General features: G+C 38.0%; 1 protein-coding gene across 1 annotated transcript; it reads right to left on the bottom strand.

The window, feature by feature from the left end:
- Positions 1-72: 72 nt before the first annotated feature.
- On the bottom strand, positions 73-24738 carry LOC113682193 (putative G protein-coupled receptor CG31760). Its single transcript, XM_089189394.1, has 10 exons — positions 23088-24738; positions 22117-22243; positions 21090-21425; positions 20620-20688; positions 19941-20050; positions 18320-18534; positions 17906-18044; positions 2700-2805; positions 1495-1638; positions 73-652 (listed from the first exon to the last, which is right to left on the bottom strand). The coding sequence occupies exons 1-10, from the start codon at positions 23909-23911 to the stop codon at positions 419-421; spliced, it is 2304 nt and encodes a 767-aa protein (XP_089045520.1). The 5' UTR covers positions 23912-24738; the 3' UTR covers positions 73-418.
- Between the last annotated feature and the right edge of the window lie 169 nt (positions 24739-24907).

Below are 24907 nucleotides of genomic sequence, written 5' to 3'. Positions count from 1 at the left end.
GAAATTGCTCTAACCTTTAGAAGAGAATCATGATATCAGACGACTCAACAAAAATGATCAACTATACAGGAATAAGAAAACAGTCTATATCAGTTTTATTCGTAGCGTTCTATACAAGAGATGCATGCATGGTGATGGAATTTTAAGCTATCTAATCAACAAGAAACATGGCTTGAGTAATGATTGTGACAATCAATCGCAAAATGTTAAAAACTGTTGGCATTAAGTGGTGATTTGTGTTTGATTTAAGGTATTGACATTGGTAATAAGCAATTAACGTGGTGTCTTGTTCCACTCTTTTGTAGAATTCGAAGATCTATAAAAAACATGATCAAAGGAAAATGAGGAACACGAGGATGCAAAAATGTAAAATCTTTGAGGAGATATGCTACCAGAGCATTGTCCTAAGGAACCGTCGTCAAACAAAGTCGCTCGTAAGTTCAGCAGCTGGCGAGTGTCTTTGCGGTCGTTTCTCTCTTACAGAGCTCACCAAACAAGCCATGTTTCCGTTGATGTTAGGTGTTGAGCTCAAGAGTGATGGAGTGGATCCGCCAAACAGAAGGGATGAAGAACGACCCAGATGCCTGTTTCCAGCCTCCATGTTGGCGGTTTTCATCTGTTGAAGCTGACCATAAAGTTTACGTATCTCCTCCTAAAAATCAAACGATGACAGCTTGGATCAATGTCAGTATCTGAATAGCTGCGCACCTACCCCTCCCCTGACCCAAAATTAGCCCTGGCTTGTTATCAGTTGATAGTTGTTTGGTTAGGGTAGGGGTAGGGGTAGGGGGCGCAGTTGCGTAGATACTGACATTGATCCGACGATAATTTAAATAAAAAGGGATTTTATTTTAAGCTGAGTTATTCATTGCAAGTTTGAGTAGGTTGATTGACGCCCCTTAAGGCTCTTAAGTCACAGTTTGAGAATATTTGATCAATAATTTCTTATTTGACCATTTTCCCAAAATGGCTCTTCAGGGCCAATCGTGATAAGCAAAAGCAACAAATATTACAAATAACATAAGATCTTCTAGAATTCCTCGAGGTTTCGCAATATTGTAAATTTAGACTGTAAATTTTTTAGCATAGTTACGATCTTACTAATGCAAGCTTCACACTCTTTTGACCTCAGTAACCGTTTGGAAGACCTAGATGTTTTCCATAATCCACGATTAAGGAGTTTTTTGTAACATGTGAGAGCAGATTATTCTATCAGAGCACTTCTGGTTTTCAGTCCCCTAAAAAAAGCGCTTAAGTTATTCTGAAAGTTTTGTTAGCGACGAACCCCCAATTTCCGTGACCTAGATTTCCCATCACCTTTGCATCCCTGTAGAAGGTTAATAGACTGGAAACTTTTTATCAGTCATTTTAGCGATGCTGTTCATGATGCTTGGAGGGGGGGGGTGTGGAATAGACCATGGAAATGGTTTTTACTTCTATTTATACCTTGTGAGCTCACAATAATTTGGAAAGATGACTTAAATAAACACTTACCTTAAGATCTTCATTTTCTTGGCTCAAGTTCACCGTCCCTTCAGAGGACTGTCCAGTTGCCATATTGAGGGCAGCCCCTTTTATAGACGCAATCCTACCACTGGTGTCAAATACGTCTCCGCGTCCCTTAATCACACGAATAATCTGCAAGACAGCATTAAATTATGTAAAAGTATGTACAAAAACTTGTGTAGATATCACATAACAGAGAGCATGGTGATCTATTCAACCCGAAACCTATTCCGGTTTTTAATGCACGAGGCGAGTAGGAGTATTCTTACTCCTTCTGGACAGGATGCCTGGTAAACAAAGATAAATACCACGAGTAAATGAAAGAGCAAATATCACTATTTCGTCGGGTGTTCTGGCAGTTCCACTTTATAATCGTGCATGGAGATAGGTCATGTAAGAATGGATTGCTTATCAAGGAAACACAAGAGAATGAGTGAGCCAGTTAAGGCTCGAACCTGAAGCACTCGTTGAAAAAGAACGAGCCATTGAAGCCCTGCCTACCCTCCTACCACCTAGGCACCCCCCCCCTCCCCCCTACCAAAATAAGAGAAAAAAAAAGTAATGGCGAAAAAAATTTTTAAAAAAAAATTAAAAAAAAGTAAGGGGAAAAAAAGGAAAAAAAAAGAAAACCGATACTGGATCTCCTTATCATTCCCGTAGTATCTCCTTTACAAACGGTTCTCGAATCTCTACCCCGAGTGACTCTGGCAAACGATCACAAAGAGCAGAGGTCTGGTGAGTCCCTTCCCCCCTGGGGAAGAGGCCTAGGCCAGTAGGCAGGTTCCCGACCAAACAAAGTAGGTTAGAGAAGAAGGCAGAGCTGTTTAATTTTATCCTATCTTTGCCACTGCCACCATTGTGTCCTCGCTGTGCTCCTACATCACTTAGTTCTCTTCGAAAGAAAAACAACAACAATCAAACGAAAAGCGCCCAAGCAATTTCTTTATCCCTTTTAACCCTAACATCAGTATGCATATTCTCTATTCTCTTCTCTATACATTTCTTTAAGTGCCTATAGGAGAAGCTGTTTAGCAATCAGGAGTTTCTTTAGTTGGTGATCATTTTCGTTATTCTTGTGACCTTCAGCTGTGATTTAGCGGTGATATTGTCAGGAAAAGTTAGATACTGGTTACTCTTAGGAGTCAAAAGGTTTAAAGAAAATGTTTTTAGCTTCTCCTCACTAAGATCCTCACCTTGGGAACAAATACGAGCCCAACCAAAACGGACACAGCAAGCTGAACTCTGAAGAACTCCAGCAGGTAAATCATATCAGGTCCCGCCAGGTCCCCAATGAAAAGCCTGCAATAAACCACAGGGGAAAAGGTTTTTCAAATCCTTCAGCTAAAAGATGTCAATTACAAGTAAAATAAATTATGATAAAACAGAGGAAACGAGTAAACTGCCCAAATATCGGATTACTTACAAGTCTTAACGTCAAGTAAAGCGATGATCTGAAATTTTAGCAATTGTTGAGAAGGAAACTGAAAAATATTCCGACCCAGGCCTCCCAGATACTAGTCGGGCGCCTTTACCAACTGAGTTACTAAGCCACACGTCAGGAGCGAGACACATTTTGGAGGTCTCTCCTCTCCACCTACTACAAATTATCTTTGCATTAAACTAAAAGTTTTTCTTTCCTTTTCTGAGTCTGTCTCCATTGCTGCAGCTGTCCTTATTATTTTTATGACTGCCGTTTAAAAGGTTTTTTAGATTGTTTAGAAAGCAGGTTTAACCTTCCACAGCCTTTTTCATACTTTGTTACATCACCAGTTTGCCAAGTCAAAATGTCCTAACGTCTGTTCATTTCCTAATCTGCTTTTCGTTGTGCGCTCTAAGACAGAAGACTGAAGACTGAGACCAATGGACAGAGTGTTGGGAAATATTTTGCTTCTGATCGCGTGGTCTGATTGTCCGGGTCAGATCAGCTCAGGGGAGGACTTAGTGTTGTCGGTATAAATAGCTGACGTTTTGAGAACCTCACTCATTATCACAGTAAACTAAAGAGCTCTTTTTCAGTCAAGTCTCACAAAGTCTGTTCGTGAAAGTGACCTGTCGGTTTTGCCTTGATGTTTTCGGCTGCTTGCATGGATGACTCAATTAGCCTAAAAGGTCGGTATAAGATTAAAGGGGGCCTTTACTGAAATCTGAGCTCGTTTTCCATTTTTAGATAACAAGGATAGAAAACTTCATCATAAAAACCGAAAAAATGATGACCGCGAGTGCAAAATTAAGGGAAATTTTTAAATTAGAAGACATCTGTGCGTGGACAGAAAGCTAAAACACTTAATGATAGACAGCTAAGTATTTCACTAAAAAGCCGGTTATCTCTTGGACATATACATTAAAAGGGGCTGGATGGTAATTCGTGAACAGATAACTTAAAAGTTTTTCACTTAGTGAGTGAAATCTCACGAACGCACATGACATGAATAACAAAATGGTAGTTTTATGACTTTGAGCACGTAAAATGTTGGCTCGATCGCTTTGAGCTCGTCTGAATGGTCCTTCACAAACTTTTTTTGAAATAACTTAAAACTAAGCCTCCTTACCCTGCCTACTATAGCCGGAACTATTTGAGAGATCAGCTAAATAGTAAATATAGCAAAATAGAAAATATTGCTGTGGTTCACCTGTTATAAGGCTTCGTTTAAATACGAAAATTTGAATCTGAAGAGCCAAAAGTACAGCGCAAAAGTGCTGCCTCGCAACCTCTATTTGAGTGAATGGCTTCATAACAGCGGCGTTTCGCTAATCAAGCGGCCTTCGCAGTTAAGTTTTACAATTGCAATAGCATCAGAAGCCTTTTTATTTGAGAAAAAAACCAAACAGTTTCGAGAATATTCATAAATTAATTGATAATTTTCCTCGTCAGCTGCACGAAGTCATAACTATCACTTGAACGCAAATGCTGACGCACATTGCTTGTAATGAGGCAATGGATTACGTAGGTAACTTGACAATCAGCGCAAACAGATGCATTACCTTAAAAAAAAAATCACCCATTCACTTCTGTATCCTAAGCACCATTTAAATAGAGCCTTAAAAATGTGACACTTCTTTCAACCTGCGAAAGACAATGGCTAGGCCAATTTCTAAATAGTCACCACAAGGTCCCCAAGAGGTACGGACAAAAATCTGCGCCGTCACACGCAACAAAAGTATTCGAATGTATAAAAGGGATTAAATTTCTAAAGAAACTGTGGTGTATTTTGAATTTATCTACTGACATGATAATTTAAATTGGCCGTTGTAAAGAATTTTTAAGCTGACGTTTTAAGCGTTAGCCCTTTGTCCGAGAGAATAACGAAAACCAATTACGAAAAAAAACAAAAACAAAAACAAAAAAAGTAGCCAAATAATCCCTAAATAGGTTCCCTCAACTTCAATTAAAAATTCATATTCATTGAGCAAGTTTGCTTTCACTAGTTTTCACAAAGGTTTCTATAAGGTTTAGGGTTGGAAAAGGATATTAGAAAAAGCAAAAAAACCCTAACCCTGAGCAAAGACATCGAGAGAATAGAATACAACACCCTTTACCGTGTTCAACCGTACAGCATGAGGTTACCTCCCAATTAAACTTGACATAGTGTGGCTATATTGACAATATCTATTGTGACTCATGTTTATTGAAACAGCCAAAACGCACAGCGGGCACGAAATTAAAACCATTACCAAAATCCCAACAAGTAAAATGCATCATGAATAGATTTTAAGCTTATTAAACTCGCTTCGACGCGAATGATGAGCGGTGCACTATAAATTTCAGAGAGGAAAAAGGCAAATATAGCAAAAATAATTCGAAAGTATTCGCATGATTGCCTCGCCTTACAAAATTATACTAGCATTGAAAACGAAGAATTAATTGACTGTTAATACAGGACCTCATTGCATATTTACAAGAACGTGCGGCCTGTCAGAAAGTGACGTTCCACCTGTCAATTTCCGGAAGGAAACCAATCAAATGCTTTCAAAGACCAAATAACTTGATTAATTATGTCTAAAATAGAAATCATCAGTAAGATTTTTACACCTTAATTCTAGGAAGGAAACAAAAATAAGCCCAAATAAATAAATTATTATAGGAAAGACCAAATAAAGATTTCTACCAAGGCTGTGTGGAGTATAGGCATACGTTTGATTCTGATAATAACAATAAATACGAAACAGAAACGAAAGGAAAATAAAAGATGAATTTCCAAGGCTATCAAAATAAACGGTTCATTGTCCCTGCCATACGAATTATTCCAAGAGGAACTAAAGTGAGTTTGTACCTAAAAGTTTCATAATCCAACCATTAAATAACTTTAATTCACACGGGATAATATCTTTCATTCTTACAATAATCATTTATTATTAATATTATCATTATTATAATTATTATTATTATCATTAATACCATAACTATCTATTATCTTATATTATAATATTTTATATTATACAAGTCTCTTTCAAGAAATTTTTTGTTGGGAATATTGCAAGAAAGATAGAAGTATGGCAACTTTTTTTGCCTTTTTTTTATCGCTGTTATTAATTAACATTTATCTTACATAGCATCAAAATGGCAGTGGAAATAATTCCTCCACTGCCTTTTAACAAGTAATAATTCTTGTCAAGCCAAAATTGTCAAAATTAAGATAAGTCTTTTCATTATTTCGATGAAATAAAGAAGATAAAAAAAAAATTTAAATGTTAAAATAAAGATTCGTGAAACGTGTGGGAGGAGATTGACTTCGGACATAATACGTCAATAAAAATCATTACCTGGTAACAATTCTGCAAGCAAGTAAAAAAGTGGTCACGCGGAGAGGGAGTACGTGACAAAGGAGAAATTAAGAAACTTGCATGACGTAAAATGTCAGAAATACTTTGTCCGCTAAAACGTTACAAAAGGCCTCTCGTGCAGTAGATATGTTTATGCACGTCCGAGGAGCAATTCACATATTTTCAGCCACGAAACGTGATCGCGAATAGTGATTAATTTTTAAAAGTGTAAAGCATATTAAGTTGTCATTCACAAGATCATTCCGTTTGCAAGAGTTAATCACTATTGTATTAAGAAGGGTTGAATTATTCAAGTTTGAGCCGAAGCTTGCGATCAACCAGTCAACAAACAGACCACAAATTGTCTTTTCTGTACATATTTTACAAGACTAAAGCATTCTTGTAGGTCCTCTCTCCCTTTAAAATAAATGCAAGAGCTAACCTCATTAAAGTACAGCGAAAAATTACTGGATTAAAAAAGTTGAATTTAATGAGGAAGCTAGCTGGCTTAAAGCTTTCGTCTACATTCTTATTAAAGGCAGCAGGCAACGTCACCTTAAAATGGGTGTCGTTGCGAATTTAATAAAGATATGCCTCTAATAAAAATTAGACTTTGAAATAATCCTTTGGTAGGGTACGCAAACAAATAAAAGATACTAAAAAAGGTTTAAGATAGAAGAGATTAACACGGATTGTGAAAAAATTAGCCTAAATGTTTCCAGGTCGAAGAATTGCGATGTAACGCCCTAAAGTTCTCATTTAGGATAGAAGAGAAGTGTAAAAAACCGTCCCTGTGAAAGCCAGCGAGTAAGTGTCGATTAAGTTAAAGGAAAACATTGGAGAGAATATTCCATCGTCGAAAAAAGGGTGTTTGTCAAAGGTGGATTAAAAGACGAACACATGCTTCAATAAAGGACACTGACGGAGAAAGTGACATGTATTTGTTCGGAACTGAGTGTTAAAAATTAAAAACATGAGCTATACAGTATTAAGGTTTACTTAAAAAGTTACTGATTCAATCTAGGTGTTGTTAATTAAAGTAAGGGCAAAATTAAATGGAAACTAGTCGAGTCGGCAAAAACATATATCGCGTACATTGTTGGTCGCGTAATACGCATTATTAAGGAACTGAATAACCTAAAATTAGTCACTCGTTCAATAAATAACAAGGATTGATACTCGTCTTCAAAACTGAGTTTTATTATATAGTTTCTGTACATGGAAGATTTTTCATTGTCACGAATAAATAGTTAACAAGAAATATTGCTGAAAAACCATCAAATGTACTTCCATGTTTTTTGTCAAATTTTTAATCAACTTTACGACTTGTATGCAAATTTGATGAATTTTTTTTTTGTTAATTTTCACCGTTCTGTTTATTTCGTCCAGCGACAGAGTGGAATGAAGTAGGGCGGTTTCAACCAAATTATACGCGGTGGAGTTTCGTCCCCGCACTTTATATTCCAATGTTTATCATTGTTATCATTACAACTGTTTTGCGCGCTGTGGCGGTCGCGATTCTTTTTTGTCGAGGAGTTTTTCCTATCACCAAAATTGTATAAACTCGAAAATATTATCTTCGGTTTTAACAATACACCTTTTACGGCAGCTCGACAAGGAAGTTTTTTTTTTCTTCGGCAACAAAAAAGAGCTGTATGCATTAGCGATCACAAAACCCATTGATAAAAAGATTGATTTTTCAGACGATAGCTAGTGAATAAAATTTCGCAAACGTTTCCAATTGTAAAACGAATGAATGAACATATGCCGTCTGTTTGTTTAAAAGAAAATAGAATTCTGCATTATAGTGTATGAATATTAATGGAACGAATTTTGTATTTACATGCTTCTTGCCTTAGTTCACTGCAAGGGCCTTTTTTATTGAAAATTCAACCGGTTTCCGCGATAAGTCGCTAAATAAACTCATTCTTAAATTGAACATTTTTAATTGTTGGCTTCGTGTTGTCTCGGTAAAACAGATACTCGCGTCTTGTAACTGCCCTTGTTTCCTCGTTATATTTCACCTTGAAAACAGCCCAATCGAAATTCGCCTCTCGTTCGGTGCAGCCCTGATATCGGCCCGTGAGGAATTGTGGCCACAACGTCGACCTGCTTGCTTGCTATTTTGGCCATTTTCCACTTTCTTCAAAGGGAATATCTGGCTGCTTTCCATATCCGATTCAGCAAGACATGTAGTTCACAAGGCAGCAGTTATGAAACCCACTAAAACAGATCGACAATAAATATCCACAAAAAAAATTTATCGAGGAAAAATTGCATCCTGTTCTCGTTCATAGGTTGTTCGCATTTCACAATATTCTTCGAGCGATAAAGCGAGTCCAAGAAGCCATGAATAAATTTAACGCGTCGATTCCACAAAACGATGTTATTTTCTGGTCAGTTTCACTGGTAAAACTTCAGTGGTTTCCAACCGGTTTTATATCACATTGCTTGATGCCCCAGTTGACACTGACGTGACGGCGTTGCTCGCTTTAGTTGGGTTCTCTAAGGCTAACATTATGTCATGATGCAAGTCTATATGTTTCTTGTGATCGGAATCACTCGCTGTTTGAAACATCTTAAGTTCGCCGATTTCCTGTAAAAGTTTCAAGGTGTCTGCATTGACCATTTGTATCGTCGGAGCGAGTGTCGCTTTGTCCTTTTTTCCCTTCTCCTGTGTTCGATTCGAACGCTTTCCAGATGCTTTATTCGACGGAGAGTTTTCCTTCGGAGAAGTCTCTTCGTCCTGTCGTCGAGACGGCAAGCATCCCATTATGCGAATTTTAAAACACTCTCTCATCTAGAGAAGAAAACATCGCGATAACACAACATTAATATTCAGTTTTTCCGCCGAAGAATTGGCATCCCAACACGGTATCCGCCGCTAAGCTCGGAGTTATACTGATCAGCCTGTATTTAGTATTCGATAACATTTAATTATTAACCAACGCTAGCAGACGTGTTTGATACGGATGACGTCATTTCGTGTTATTGTCAGAGCGAAAAGTACGGAATGAAATTTTTCATGTTTCGATTTCGCGTTGTGAAATACGTATTCGAAAGTAGAAATTTATATTGCATTAAAACGAACAACAATGAACTTCAGAAAAGCTAGAAATTAAGCTGTGGTTTCGTATGAGTGAAAAGGTCAAAGTAAAAAAAAAGGTACATAATTGAACTCTATATTTCCAAGTCCCGAAAATCTTCGACCAATATTCAAATTGCATTCAAAGTTCATCACAGCTGATTCAATTCACACAGACATACACTGTGTCTTAAGGGTGATAAGATCGCCAAAAGAGGATAGAACGGGCATAAAAATTTATCGAAGGCATATTTGTTTGAGTTAAATTAAAAACATCAACGAGTCGGTAAGTAATATTCACACAGTCAGTCACTCAGAGAGACATGTGTAATCAAACAAGATTAAAACCGCAAATAGAGTAAAATACATGTCCACACACATCTGATTTTAGGAGAGTTTCACGTTCAAACAGATATCGATGGCTGTTTAACAGAGGTTAACGGCGTACCGTGCGGACTTTGCACTTGCGAAAATTTCGTACAAACACAAAATCCAATTTTTAAAATAATGGACGAAATAATTACTCACACATTACTTTTTACACATTACTCACCTTTCCCTTTCAGAAGTAGAAGAACAGTGTGGGATTCCCTTAGTTACGGCCTAATAAATGGCCAGCTTGTGTGCGCGTTTGAGTAAAGAGACACACGGACACTTCGTGCCAGGACACACTGGAAGGTTTGATCCACACAAGAAGAGGCTTGTGAAATAATGAATGATTCGGTGCTTGCAATGAGTGGGCTTATTTATAAAAAGACCGTTTGACGTCATAAAATTCTCTCACAATAATAAACACTCGACGGGGGTCACGCAGTTTGGTTGTCACTCACGCCTTTTTCAAGCCTAAAAATTTGATCTTCTGAAGAAGAAGAAAAACCGCACGGAAATCAAAAGATTTTTCAGGAAAGATCCATCGACCATTTCCCCCCAGCATCTGTCAACGCTTCTTAGCGTTCCTTCGGACAAAGCTGGTCTAAACATGACAATTAGCTAGTGACGATATCATAATTATTCATTGTTTGACACAGTGATATTTTTAGATCGGATATAAAGGTTGCTAGTAGCCCGTGACTGCAAAAAAAGTTCTAGTACAGTCACCCAAGAGAATGAAGTAGTGATACGTTCCAAAATGCATTAGTTCCTCGTGGCGTGAATAGAGTTCCACCGTCGCGTGTTTTCCCGAACGTTCCATTGATGTAACGTTCTTTTCACCAATGACGTGCGTAACGAAACAATTAACTCCGTCAATGGCAAATTAAAGCAACATTAAGTTATAACTTTGCTCGCTGCTTCAGAGAAAGTGGAAGTATTTCACACGCAGAACAAATGAGGCTTGTAAGTGATATAAGCCGTTTGGTGACGCAAGGGTTCCTTAATACATCGAAGGGCACGTATCGCCTCAATCCATACGTGTACACCACTTTCGTTCCATGATTCTTTGCCTCCTTCAGCAAGTTCGGAACGAGACGATCATTCAAAATGACAATGATGATATCAATAAATAAAGTAAAAATTGAGAAAGATTAAATCAAATAAATAAACTTAACAATCACAGCGCATTTAGTTCAAAGTGACTTTACGCACTTATCCGCTTGCAAGTTTTTTAAGATTTTCTTGATTTCGAAACATTCAAAACTTTTTTTTTATTTAAAAAAATAAAGGGGCGCTGATGTTTGTGACAAGATGATTACTTAGCTTATCGAGTGCACTTAATGAACTTTCGATAATTAACGCTTATGCAAGGAATAAATAGAATTTCTAATGAGACAGCTCAATACAAGACTAACCAGGAAATCCAAAAGCGATATCATTCTGTCTTTGATGGTGGAAACCCCTAAAAGTGTTAAATGACAGAACACCCACGCAAGCAAACATTTTGCTTTCTCACGGTGACAGGTGGTGAGCCGGCAGTTTAAAGATTAAAAAGCAAACTGAAAGCGACGTGGGATTGCCTTCCGTTTGGAAAGTACTGACTTCATGAAAGAAACCTTCATATAAGTATTGCGAACGATCAACGCAGGAAATGAGTAATATCTTACGTAGTGGAAATTCGTATTGTGGCTAAGAAAAGCGAAAATAGAGAAGGAAATGGTTAATCACTAATAATAGAGGTGCCAGATAAATTCCAAAGATTAAATGTTCGACGCGCGTACACGCCAGAGATAAAAAGAAAAAAAACGAATGAACAGACAAAAATATTGATGTGCTTTGTTTCACTTTGTTTTCAACAGATGATTACGTCAAATTAAGTGCGTAGCAGTGCCCATTATTTCAGTTCCACAGATGACATAAGTTGTATGTACCGAGCTGAAGAACGATACTTCGGTAATATCGTGGAGAAGAAGCAATTTTTTCTTACAGCTTACGATTAAGATGACGATAATGTTTTAAAGAATAAGATATAAATCTCAAAGGCGAGATGAAACCATAAAAGATTGAAGATTGCCAAACACGCAGAAGATTTACATGGATTATACAACTAACTTGTAAAATTTAAGGCCAACATTTTTTTCTTGTAATATGCATAAACGGCAACGCAACAAAACCCCTTTTTGTAGTAACGTCGCCGAAGAAAAGCCCTTATTGTCTCCATAGTAAAACTGAAACAATTAAAGGCTTAGATTCCGGTATTTCCCGGCGCCATCGGAAAACCCCTGATCTGTTCTGATAGTCGATTTATGTTAGAGAACAGAGACTTGTTTACGCGCACTTCATAGAAGTAAATGTTTGTCTTGATAAACACACGACTCGTGACTTCAAGTGGCTCCTTCAAATGATAAAATCGATTAAGTATCATAAGGGAATGATCAATGAAGGCAAAATGATCTATTACTATATTTGCAAACCCAGAGACACTGAATCGCGATCGAATTCGTCAACAAAGGTTAAGTTCCAAAACAACGAAGTCTTCGGTGGATGAAACAATTCATCTTCTATCGGCATCATCAAATAAACACTCCTTAAATACTTCACTTCCTTAATAAACAGGTAACAATTTCCTTGGGTCGCATCCGCGCAATTATTATCATAATTATTTTACGAGTGAGTGCGCCAGAAGCGACTCCGGACAGCGGAAACAACCATGACAGCAGGGCGAGGGCGCTATGTAGTCCTTTCGTTGCTTAGCAACGGTGCCAGTGCAAACTTGCAAAATATAGGCGGGAATCGGACAAAGAGCGGATAAAAATCGCGACAGAAGGGCAACTACAGAGAATTAGCGTTAAGATTTAAAAACTTGCTCGTAGTATATAGTTTTAGATTGTCTCCAGTTTCGAGGTTGCTGTTGTAAGTATCCATCTGGATGTGTTTTCGGGGTTGTTAACTGTTGTTTGTTATTGTTGTTGTTGTTTTTTCAACATTCATTGCGACCAAACGCAGACTTAAAACGATTAAAACAAAGCTGAATGCAATATATACTGTCAAATATAATCGACTGTCAAACTTTATTATCACAGCCGGTAAAACTCAGCGAACCAACTCCAGCTTTAGCTCGTCTGATCGAATCCTTAGACTACAAGAGGAAATCTTTATTAAGCAACCCCAAAAAAGATCAAATTCTTTATTCGTCTACTTTATTTTCAAAAAAGTGGTCATATCTTATGTATTTTCTCACAGAAAGGCGATGACGTCAAATAGTAACAAATTTTGCCTATGGGAACAAAGTCTGCCATTAAACACTTTTAGCCTTTGACTCTAAGAGTGACTGGCATCAAATATATTTTTACAATATCACTTCTGATTCACACATTAAGGTCACGAGAATAAAGAAGAAGATAAACAAAGAAGCTCTTGATTGTTTAACAAATTCTCCTTGTCAACATCTTGGAGATTGTATGGAGAACAGTATGAAGAATAAACAAACTATTGTTTGGGTGTATAGGGTTCATCAGTGAAACATGAGGTACCTTCCGTTCAGAAACTTAGTCAAAAACCATCTTCCTTTTCCGAGCTTCCTACATGGACGACAAAATTAATTACTGGACAATCCATCCCGTTCACTCCCGAGATGACAGAAAGGATGTATCTCATCAAAATACCCATACAATTCAAGAGATTAATATAAAAAGTTTTATAGTCATAAAAATTACAGTTTCCTTGATTGTAATTGGTTTAAAAAATTCCTGTTTTCCACTAATTCACTTGCCACGTTGTCATCGGACAGCTTGTTACAAGGCAGTTCAATGAGCCAATCACATTGAAAGTTAAAGTTCAAATCAACCAATCAAATAATAAAACAATTTACGCCTCCTTTGTCAGTCTTTTAATGGAAATTTTCCCTTTCTTTCATAACTGGGCTATTCTTCTTTTCTCGGAAATTGTAATTTTATGATTGATTGTTAGAAAGATTTCGTTTCGTCCAATTCGGTCTGTAACCATACTCGTGATTAACAATCGATTTTGTTATCGCTCGTATGATTATATACCGAATTTGACTCCACTCAGTCCTATTATCATCAGTTATAATCTCTTGTACAATTATAAGCCGACACGCGTTTGAACAAAGAAAAAAATTGCACAGAGTTACATTGTTTGATTTAACATCAAAATCTCAAAGCAAAAATGTATTGCAGATAGTGCAATTAATTGATATTCAGATCTCGGCAGTGATGGGGTTTTTCCAAAAATTAGTTAAATTCGACACCCTTCTCCGCATGTTGCTATTTTTGTTGTTTTTGATGTTGATCACATCTCATCCAAAAGTATTATCAGCACTTATTCAATATAATCTAAAATATCTTGGATCAAAAATAGATATAAACCAGACTGGATTGAAGAATGTTTTGTTACAGGAAGGAAATTACATCAATCAGATTGTATCATTAGGAATAGACAATTAACAAAAATGCTTTTCTTCATAGCACGTAACCTTTGGCAACTAAAGAACTGATTTCATTGCCTTTGCTGGTTAATAAATTAGTACCAGTCTTCTACATTTGTATCTTCGACATAACTTGTTGTATGCGATTAAGTAGTACCACGCAAACGTAAATACACCAGGCAATCTTGTCTAAAACTTGTCTTCTGACGGCGCAGCAAATGGCTCGAGACAGGTTGGAAGAAAAATCATCTTTTGTTTAGGGTCTTTAAAAGTCTGCAACCAGCCTCTTCGAGAGAACTATCTAAAATCTACCAGTTTTAAGGACTGAAAACTAACCATTCGAGTAGTCTCAAGAATTCTTTCTGCCAATTCCTTCATATCTCCTTTGGGTTCGAGGAACCAGCCGCTAAAATCGGTCTGTCCTCTTGTGCGCGCTTTCACCAACCCACAAACTATCAGAAATTGTTCACACTTATATCAGACTCGCATTAATTTTAGCAAACCGTTTTCTGATAAGGATCAATATAAAAATACTAACATATTTTTGGTTGATATTGTGTTAATATCACAAAACAAACAAGACCTTCCGTTGAAAGCTTAAGATAGACTGTCTCCAAGACAGCAACGGCAAACATAGAGGGGCTGTTCAAGAAATAAATGGTTTTGTTTATCGTCAAGAGGCTAAAAGTATATTGCTCGCATAGTGAGCTGTAGCGAGCGAAATACTGTGAGTTGGGTAGGAGTGCAGGTGTATGTCGTAGAAACAGTCAGAGTCCTCCGCGTCGAGAAGAGAAACTGTAAGGTGATTTGGTTTTCCTATATTCTGCGCTTCCTAAACAAATTGCAAGGTGAACACGACACTCGAAAGCTTAGAAATAAATAAGGATCTTTAATTTTAGATCGATCGTTTAAAATATGTTAAAAAACGAATGAAACCTAGAACGAACAAAAAAGGCAGAAGTGGTAACATAGTGGTTCCATTCACAGTGAGCGACTTTTGACAAGAAGAAACTGAAACTATCGACCAACAAGTTCATGTAGTACTTTTGAAATGCAGTCGAACGTGAATAATCAAAGTACTGACTCCAAAGTCGTGGACGGACAAAGAGATCTTTACAATAGAGTACACACCGTTTCTTACCGCAAAAGAAGCGTAGTCGCAGTCTGTCCATGTGGATAAATTAAGCCGAAGTTTTGCAAATTCTCTAAGAACAAACTGCTTAAATCCTCTCGAACTTTATCCATCTTGGCTCTTATTTTATTCATGCGTCTTTTTCGTTTGGCGAACTCACCGAGCCTTCCACAATGTACTCGTTTCCTTCAACTCTTTAAACCCCGAGAGCGATCAACATCTAACTGCTCTTCACAGTCATACAGCTAAATCATTCATTAAGTTCGTGAGAATAAAGGGCATGATGGCCAACTTAAATCGAACCAAAGAAGCTTTGATTGTTAAACGAATTCCGTTCGTCACCGATGGAAATGCACAGAGAAGAATATGGGGAATCACAATGATGATGTCAACGTATGTAACAATTTATTGAAAAGTTCGACATCTGTAATTACCCCACCGTGACGCCATGTTTACTACGACATTTTAAAATGAGTATTCAATTCTTAAAAACAGAGTCAATGAATGGAACCCTTGTTCACAGACATACAAAACATTCATTTCAATTCAAAACACCCTTTGGAGCGATGCCATCCTTTGCAAAGTTTTATCCTTTTCCTCGAAAGAAACGTAAGGAAAAATGTCCGTGTTTTGCAGTTTTTTTCTTTTGTGGATAATCAAAATGACAAAAATAGTTGATACCCAGAGGAAAAAATCATTCCTAAGCTTACATGAAACTTGAAGACATCATCTTATTTTCCCTTTCCTTTGAAGGGAACATTTGAATGAATCGTGGATCGAAAGGTTGAAAATTTATTTATTTATGCAAGCAAAGAAGTATCCTCTTACAACATGGAAACCATACTTATTCACAGAATAAACTTATTCAAAAAGCAAAATAAAGGACCTCGCCGGGCGAAGCATTCTTTTTAACCGACACGGTGAAAGTAACCAATACACTTATGAAAGCAATATTTCAATCGCAAAATCTTACAGCTGTTCTTCAGTAAAGAAGAAGTCTTAATCTTATGGTAGACTGCAAAGTGCAATCTATTCCTATCTCTCAGTGTGCGTGCCCACAGCCATACAAGAAAAGTTATTTTACAACGCGAAAAAAGAAACCTTAAGAGCATTCGAAACGAGAACATATCAGGAATTCACCCACTTGAAACTTCGTTCTTAAAACCAAAGATAAACTTGACTTTCTTGTGAACTTACGAAAACACTCGATCAAAAACAATCAGAGAACAGCTTTTGACGGAAGGGTTTGTGGACCAACGATGACGCACCTAGCGGTTTCCAGATTTCAAGATGCTCACCGCAAAATAGTTACTCACAAGAACACATGTAAAATGCCGCGTGTTGCTACATTATTGAACTTTCCATTGCATATTCAAAGATCTTCAAATTATTGCTGTATTTACGTCATGACCATCAAAGGTCATGAACCTGCATCAAGGATATTTCTTTATTTAGAGGACAGACGTAGGTGTGGAATTTAGCACGAATAACATCAACACATAGTTATATTTCAAAATATTAAAGGATATTACATTCAATCTTATCTTATCAAAGGAAGACTTTGCTACCTTCTACATTTGGAAGTCGTCTGTGTGTACTTAGTAAAATGGACTTAACAAAATAATTTGCCGGAATGGAAAGGTTCCAATATCTCTTAAACTAATATAACCGATTAAAAAGCCGGCCACTTTTCCTTGCAATATCAATTCATCATTTGGCAAGTAGATGATTGATAAAATGTCAGCCAGTGGGGGTTATCTCGGTATAACCCAAATTCCCTCTCTCATCAACAACGCAATATCTTCCTTTGCCAACATTACCAGCAGAGTCAACAACAGAGGCTAAACATCATTCACTCGCGATCTATCTTACGCCATTTTTAGGTCAAAAAAATGTAGTGCGAATTTGTTTCCGATGAAATCTGGGTAGAGTTCATACCCAGACCTTTGTACCGAGTATTGCATCTAACATGTTAAATTCGTTTGGACACCACGACCAACATCTTTCAATAAAGTTCAATTCAACAATATGGAATGATGTTGGATCCTTTAGGCTAATCTTTCAAAGAGACAATATGCTACGGAAACAATATCATTTTATCTTCACCATTAAAAATGTATGGAATGAATGACACTGAAGGCAGTTCCAGTAAATTCCAAGGAATAACCTCACCTTTCGAAAGTTGCCTTTAAGTGTGTTAAAAATTCGATTATGGAAGCTGCCATTTTGAATACTGCTTAGCAACCAGACAGCTTTCCTTTCACATCACAACCTTTCATCCAAGCTAACTTTTACTTTCTCTCGGTAATCTCTTGAACAATAAAGAGCTCCACAAAATGATGCTTTTGACCCCAAAAGTGAGAAAAAAAAGATTTCTGTGTGTTACTTTGTTTACCGCGATGATCAGAGAAGCAGTTGTTTGGGAGCCGCTCAAAAAGGTTATGCGAGTGCGGCCAGGTTACTGAGTCTTGAAATTACTGAGGTTCGTGACTCTTTGAAGTCGCATAACGCAGCTAGTGTCTTATTTTCGTGTATAGGTAGAGAAATGGTTTCTGGAGAATAATTCTCCTTAATTTGAAGTAAGTAATAAAACTAACCATACCTCGTAATTTTGAGGAAGAAAGTGACCACAGTTAAATTGTAAATTGACCAACTGATAAACTTGCTCTCGTTGAAGGCGGATGGCGCTTTCCTGACGTTATAGCACAGGTGGATTCCCCAGAACAAGAAGAGTATTTCAACTAACAAAGGCAAGAAAGAAATTCAACAAACTCTACTCAGCACTGGCGGGAAAAACGTATGCAAAATGCGGGAGGAGACAAATGATAGAGCATGAGATCCCTTTTCTCTAGGATATTATCAAAACGCGATTGACAAAAAGCACTGATGGTGAACCTACAGGCCTAAACGTAGAAAGAAAGTTACTTCTTTGTAATTTTTGTTGTTGTCGTTGTCTTTTTTTTTTTTTTTTGTTTTTTTTTTTGAGTAGAGTGAATGAGGCCTAAGTTTAACTTACATATCAAAATGGCATGGTCCCACCAGTCAAAGGAGCACTCATGGAACTTAAGATCCCCTGGCATCTTCATTTCTACCACGTGACTGGGGCCGGCTAGTGACCAGGCCAGCAGATAAACCACGTACAACGCCAGAATGGGAGCGAGGCGCTGGAGAAGATGGCGATCAGTGAGCTTTATCTTCTGTGCAGATTTAACACGAAATATCACGGAAATTCTGCAAAAGAAAAAAATAGCAGAAAAGTTACGATCTTCGCTATGCATCATACGGTAACTTCTACAAACTATATGGCTGAGATGCGATCGCTCTGATTGGTAAATTAAGTGCGCTATAGCGAAATTTGACCCACACTCGCATAAATCTTTACGGGCGGGCCAAGCACCATTTTGAGTTCACCCATAAATTAGTGGCACACATCGAGCGCTTCATCGTTGTGTTCATAAACTCCCAAAATCTTCAGATAATGCAAGCGCCATTAGGAAATAGGTGGAAAGTGTCTAAGGAAACCTGGAATAATTCACATAGTAATTAACAAGGCAAAAGTCCTTTTGATCTCTTCAGTTAAATGATCATTTTTGTGCAGGATAAGGATGGAGAAGTCAAGTTTCTAGCCTTGGTAGGTTACCATACCCTCTTCGTTATAGTGTCACGCTCCGCGCACTCCGCTGTAAAATGTCTAAATTTTTTATAAGAGCTGTTTGCTTTCGAAACGTATTCAGTTAACTATTGTTCTGATTTCTATAAAATCTCAACTAAGGGATTTGAAACAGTGGTGTTGCGTCGGTGGGAGGCATTACACGATAATTTGCCTTTAAAAACTGAGGTGATAATGTTAACTGGTCGCCGTAAAGGGTTTTATAGCTGACGGACGTTTCGAGACTTTGTCCTTCTTCAGAGCGTATAGAGGAATTGTGGGTGCTTTATGGAAAAATTAAGCTACACCATTATATTAGTGAGAACAGCGTAACGTGAAAAACAAAAGTATAAATTTTTTGAGTGAAAAGCGTTCGTTGATACCGTGGAAAGAAAAAGTGCCATTTGAAAGATAAATTCCTCAAATGGCTCAGACAAAGGGCCAACACTCGAAACGTCAGCTTTAGAAATTCGTTACGGTTGCCAAATAACATTATCAACTCTGCTTAAAAATCCAAATCACCATTTCAAACTTAGTATAGTTAATCAATTACTGGGAAAACCGGCTAAAACAATGACGCTGTACTTTATGATGGGAACTCTTCGACCGCTCACGATCTTTGTTTTTGTTTGGTAACTAATGGAACATCTGTATGATTTCCAGACTCAGTTACCTGCACAATCATCACAAGAGAAATTTCAGATCGCCCTTAACCCTCTAATTCGTGAGAGACTGGTTTCTAATTTATCCTCACATTATTATCCTTGAATCAATTGTAAAGGTAATGAGAATAAGAGAAATGGTCACAGATCTACGAAGTACCTGATTGTCAAACAAATTTTCCTAGTAATTATCAAAGTAACTTTAGAGTGAACATCGGTGGACAAATATATTAACTACCAATATGAATATTACTGTCAGGTTTTATGGGGTAACAACTCCTTTGGCTGAACCCCTGGAAATTGTTTAAAAACAATATGAAACTCACCTCCATGTTTTGAGGAGCAATGAGGTGAAACCAAGTCCAAATCCAATGTGGCGAAACCAAAGACGAACGATACATAAAGTATTCTGCGCTTCAGGATACAGCACAAGAATCTGACGCGACGGAAACAGAGACACAGTTATAGCCGGAGATTACAATAACTTTTCCATGGGCGGCGGTACCGAAAAGACGAAACCCAAACACGAGAGCCTGCGCGCTGGCTAAACAGACAGCGGTAAGAGATCTTATGACAGGCGCTAAGCCGCCTATAACTGGCTTTACTGATACTTCTGTGGAGCCATTGGAACTTATCATGATTACTACTCTAAATAATCACTTTTTCTTATGTTGCTGTTCTTTCTGTTTTGCGTAGAACACATTGTGTGAAATTTGACTGTTCAGTAGCACAACTGTCATTCTTCATGACGGCCTGTTTTCAACATTTTAAGGAGAATCCACATTTAAATCTCGTTTTAGTATTTCAGTTAATAGCCCTTTCTTTTCAGGCCAATTATACATTTCATTCGCGTTGAATGTGTTCAAAGGATACGAAATCTAGGTTTTGTTTCATCTGGGTCATTTTTCCTTGACCTGAGTCAACTATATTTCGTGTACGCAGTGATTAAAGCACAGCCTGTTATGCTGTTATGTCTTGAAAGACTCATAGTGCAGCTCAACTAACCTCGCTATACGACAACATACATCCTGCTAATATAATGACAAGAAAATGGGGACTAGCCGTCTTCACAACCTGCAAGAAGAAGGCACGTGGACCGAGTTAATTTGTTTTTGACTCACTGCTCTTTCCGACTTAGTATAGAAATTTGCCAGCAATACATCACTGCGAGCTAACGGTAAATTCGTCACAACATTTCTAGCGAGATAAAGATTTAAGCATTTTCAGCTGACCAGGTTAAAGAAAAAATTACGTTGTGGAACCCCACCAAACTCACTCGCCCTACTGGATCCCTCCAACTCCGAATTTTCTAACCCTTAGTGGAAAACGATGCTCTATCCAAGACGACAGTGGTAAATTCTACACCCAGCAGAGAAATTTTCTCTTTGGAGTGGTCCATAACTACAGCTTTGTAGGAAAGCACTGACGGGAGAAGGGTGGGGAATTTCTAACTCACTACTAATCAGGAAACTCACCTTCAATTCACGGAAGTACAAAATAAACGCACTTATTCCAATGGCGGCCAGGATAGTGACTACAGTCAAACCCATCAACGCTCTCCTAAGCGGCCAGTTCAATGTTACAATGCACGGGGAATCATCCACGCATGCATCACAGCCAGGCTGGCACTTGATGCATTGAAAGGAGTCTGGGTTCGAGTAATACCTGTGACTTGGCTCAACGGCTGCGGCCTCGATTTCAGATCCGTTGAAATATTTCACGTGAGAGGTAACGTTCGGGAAATAGTACCCAGGCCTACACACGCATTTGTAGGAACCGGCTCTGAAACCGAGTCCAGTTACAGGCAGGCACTTTTTTAGGTAAAAACGGAAAAGAAAGGGATCGATCAATATCAAACTAAAACTAATACCTCATCGAATCCAAGCTATAAAAAGTTTTAAACCTGTTTTGTTGATTAAGCACGATTAAAGATTGTTCTTTGCATAAACTTGACCTCAAATTTGGCTCGTTGAAAATAGAATTTACTGATTACATGAACCTCAGGCAAAATATAGTCCCTGCTTGCAGCTTTTCATTCAGCAAAACCTTGTTGAACTAAAAGTTTTTCGCTGATGTGAATGTGGTACATGATGTGAACAGGGCAAGTGCCAAACAGTACTATGACCGATTTTCATCGGACGAGGGGTGCAAGGCTGCTTGTAAAACAAGATCGCGCATGAAAACTGGCGAAAACAACTTGAAACAATGTAAAATTTACGGTAGTTTTATTCTCCAAATTCTCGTCTCTTCTGATCCTGACGAAATACTATGGTCTAAGATTGCAAAACTTCCGACTGTTGAAAGACGGTAGCTGCAAAATTTTGCAAGGAAACGGAAGTAACGGGATGCAGCTTTCGCACGACAAGCTAAGTGTCGTGATTTATTGCTTGTTAGCTGGTGTGCAATGATAGGTGTCATTTTACTTTTTCATGGTCACTTTTAATTGCGCATCATGTTGCAAAAGTGTTAATGACTAGTTCATGACATGTGCAGTTGCCTCACCTGAGTGGTTTCATTTTTACATCGATGAGTACCAGCGAAAATTTCGAACTGAAACTTGCCCTCAGACCCCTTGTCACACTGATTTATGTCGACATTCGTAAGAGCGATATCAATTGTAGTCATGCCCCTGGAAGAGTCACAGAACAGGTAAAAATAGTAAGAATATCAACCAATGATTGTGGCTGGAATATTTACATTACACAAAGTACTCTCTTTCCCCATTCAAAGTGGTACAATCACAGGAAACAAAGTGAAACCAGTGTACTGGGAGAGGGGCTAAAAGCAAGTGCATCCAGGATATAAGTGGTATTCACGCCCAGAATATTGCGGCTTTAGTGGTTAAGTGCCGACAATTTTCTTGTTGAAAGTAGTTGTCTCTCTAGCCTCAGTCAATTACCCTTAAGAGTATTTAAGATATGATTCATGATTCTTCGTTATAACTGCAAAGAATTAGCTTGTGCACAAGCTCCGAGTAGTGCATCAAGACAACTCAGCTTAGCTTATCTTGTGCACATGCATCCGGGTAGTGCATCAAGACAAAGTTCTTCTCTTTGACTGATAAGTTGTCGAATCCTTTATCACATGTTTGTTTGCGATATTGTACTGATATAATATTGTGACTAGAAGTTTGGGCTGCCTCAGTCGAAAGGAAGTAAGGTGACAGGTACGAATGCAAACATTTCCTTGAGATTCAGAGGAAAGTCAGTGTTTGAATTGATTTCCCGCAGTGAAGTTTATTTGACTTTTTTACCTTTTTTGTAAAGCCAGAGCTAAAAAATAAAAATTCTATTTATCAATGAAACCATTGATTTTTCTTTTGAATTCAAATAAACATTGACTGTAAAAGAAAAATTGTTCAATAAAATAAAACTGAAATGAAAAAAACGCAATTCAGGTAAATTTGACAGAACATCATTATTTCTATATATCTATATTACCACCTAAAGAGGAGATATCTAGTGTAAACTTACATGAAGGAGATCGATCCATTACTGTCCCAGTTGCCAAGTATAGGAGAAGTGTACGTTATTAACCAGGCTCTCGCTGTGGTGCACTCGAAGTAAGGACGGCTCCATAGTCCATCGATAGACTCCACAAACTTGTGCGTGAGTTTTAGCCGTTTCGGTGCGGAAGAAATATCATTTTGTTCATAGAAGTATGTGGTTCGCTCCGGAAAAGGCCTTCCGCGTGATTTAGACTTCATTAGCCTCACAAATGCTTCGTGAAGATAACTCCAGCCGGCAGACAGATCTGTGACTTTAATGAAAGTATCGTTTGCGTTTCTGTAGGCGTACGGTGCATAAAACGAGTTGTTTATAAAGCTGTTATTGTCAAAAATGATCGCTGAACCTACAATAAGCGGGTCATTTTCAAGGTTGTTCCTTACAATCGCGTGAAGAACTTCCCTGTGCGTCTTCAGCACTGGTTTCCCGGAAATATTCAATGTTTTAGCGGAGCCCGTTGGTAACAGATCGGAGATTAAATTTGCTGTGCGAATGGCGAGGTTGGCTTGAGCGGTATAGACGCTATTCTCGTATTTAAAATACAAAAGCTTCAAGCTTCTCTCTGCCAGCATTGTTGTGCAGTCGACAGTGCCGTTGTGCACCTCTTCGATGGCTTTCAGTGCCTGTCGCGCTGTCATGTTAAAGGCTCCTGAACGATCATCTTTCACTGGCGGACGGTACGGGTTGTGGATAGATGGATCGTCTTTGTAAAGCAACTTATCTGCTGCGTTGCTATCGCAAATACAAGAAATTACAGCGAACGTGCAGAGCGAAACCAGTACACTTACCATCCTTGCGGTTCCACTGACTGTTTGGCGTCGCAAAACTGTTTGTTCTCGTCTTTCAAGCCACTTTTGATCAAAATGCAAATCGATGTTGTGATTCGAGGTGCTAATGGAATTTACACAGACCAAAACGAAACCTTTTCAACGCGAGCGACGAAGTAGAATGGATCCAGTGCAAACAGACACATCGAATGTACATGTACGTTGACAGATTACCCAAGGATAGTCGTGTAGTTAATTACAAATCTTAATTGTCATCAAATCAAATCACAATCGAAGCACATGAAACATGTCACTGTAACCCAGGACAGTTTCGTAGTTTGTTTAGGTCGTAACCAATAAACTTAAGTCAACAAACGCAAGTAGTATTTCGAAAGTAGATGACTGCTATTAATAACAAAGTAAGCGACAAGAACGGTTGTGTCATACCTTCTTCACGTCGGGCTTTCTGACCCAGATATTTTTTTCCGTCAAAAGATAACTCAAGATTGATACGCGCTAGTTCTGCACCTTTGCAGGATTTTGTTTGACAGAGAGAATAGCGCTATTGTGACGGGGAAGTTAATAAGTAGATTGAAATCAAACAGACAAAATTAAAAAACAGAAAATTGACGCTGGTGGGTGTTATAAATGTTTGGCTAGGATTATGTCGGTCCTCTCTGTTAAATCAAGAACTGAATGTAATCGTCTCTAGCACGGAATCAATAAGACGCACAGTTTGAACTGTCCCTGGCAATGTAAAGCAAGTTGATGAAAATTACGTTTCTGTTCAAGCAATTGAACGAGTGAACTTAATTAATGGGGCACTTTTCTATAAGCGCAAATAGAGGATAAATATCACCATGACATGTCATCTTGTTGATCGAAATGTTCAATACAGATCTCCGTAAAGTTAGACGTTTCAACGTCGAGCGCGCGTCAAACCTTTACGTTAGTGGAAGGGGAAGACCAAATAGCAGGGAAGAAAAATTAGACGAATAATAATTTGTAAAGGTATCAAAA

The sequence above is a fragment of the Pocillopora damicornis genome, chromosome 1 (assembly GCF_964200805.1).
Source record: "Pocillopora damicornis chromosome 1, jaPocDami1.2, whole genome shotgun sequence".
Taxonomy (NCBI): domain Eukaryota; kingdom Metazoa; phylum Cnidaria; class Anthozoa; order Scleractinia; family Pocilloporidae; genus Pocillopora; species Pocillopora damicornis.
The sequence above is the reverse complement of the archived record's forward strand: the minus strand, read 5'-3'. Positions and strand labels throughout refer to the sequence as shown.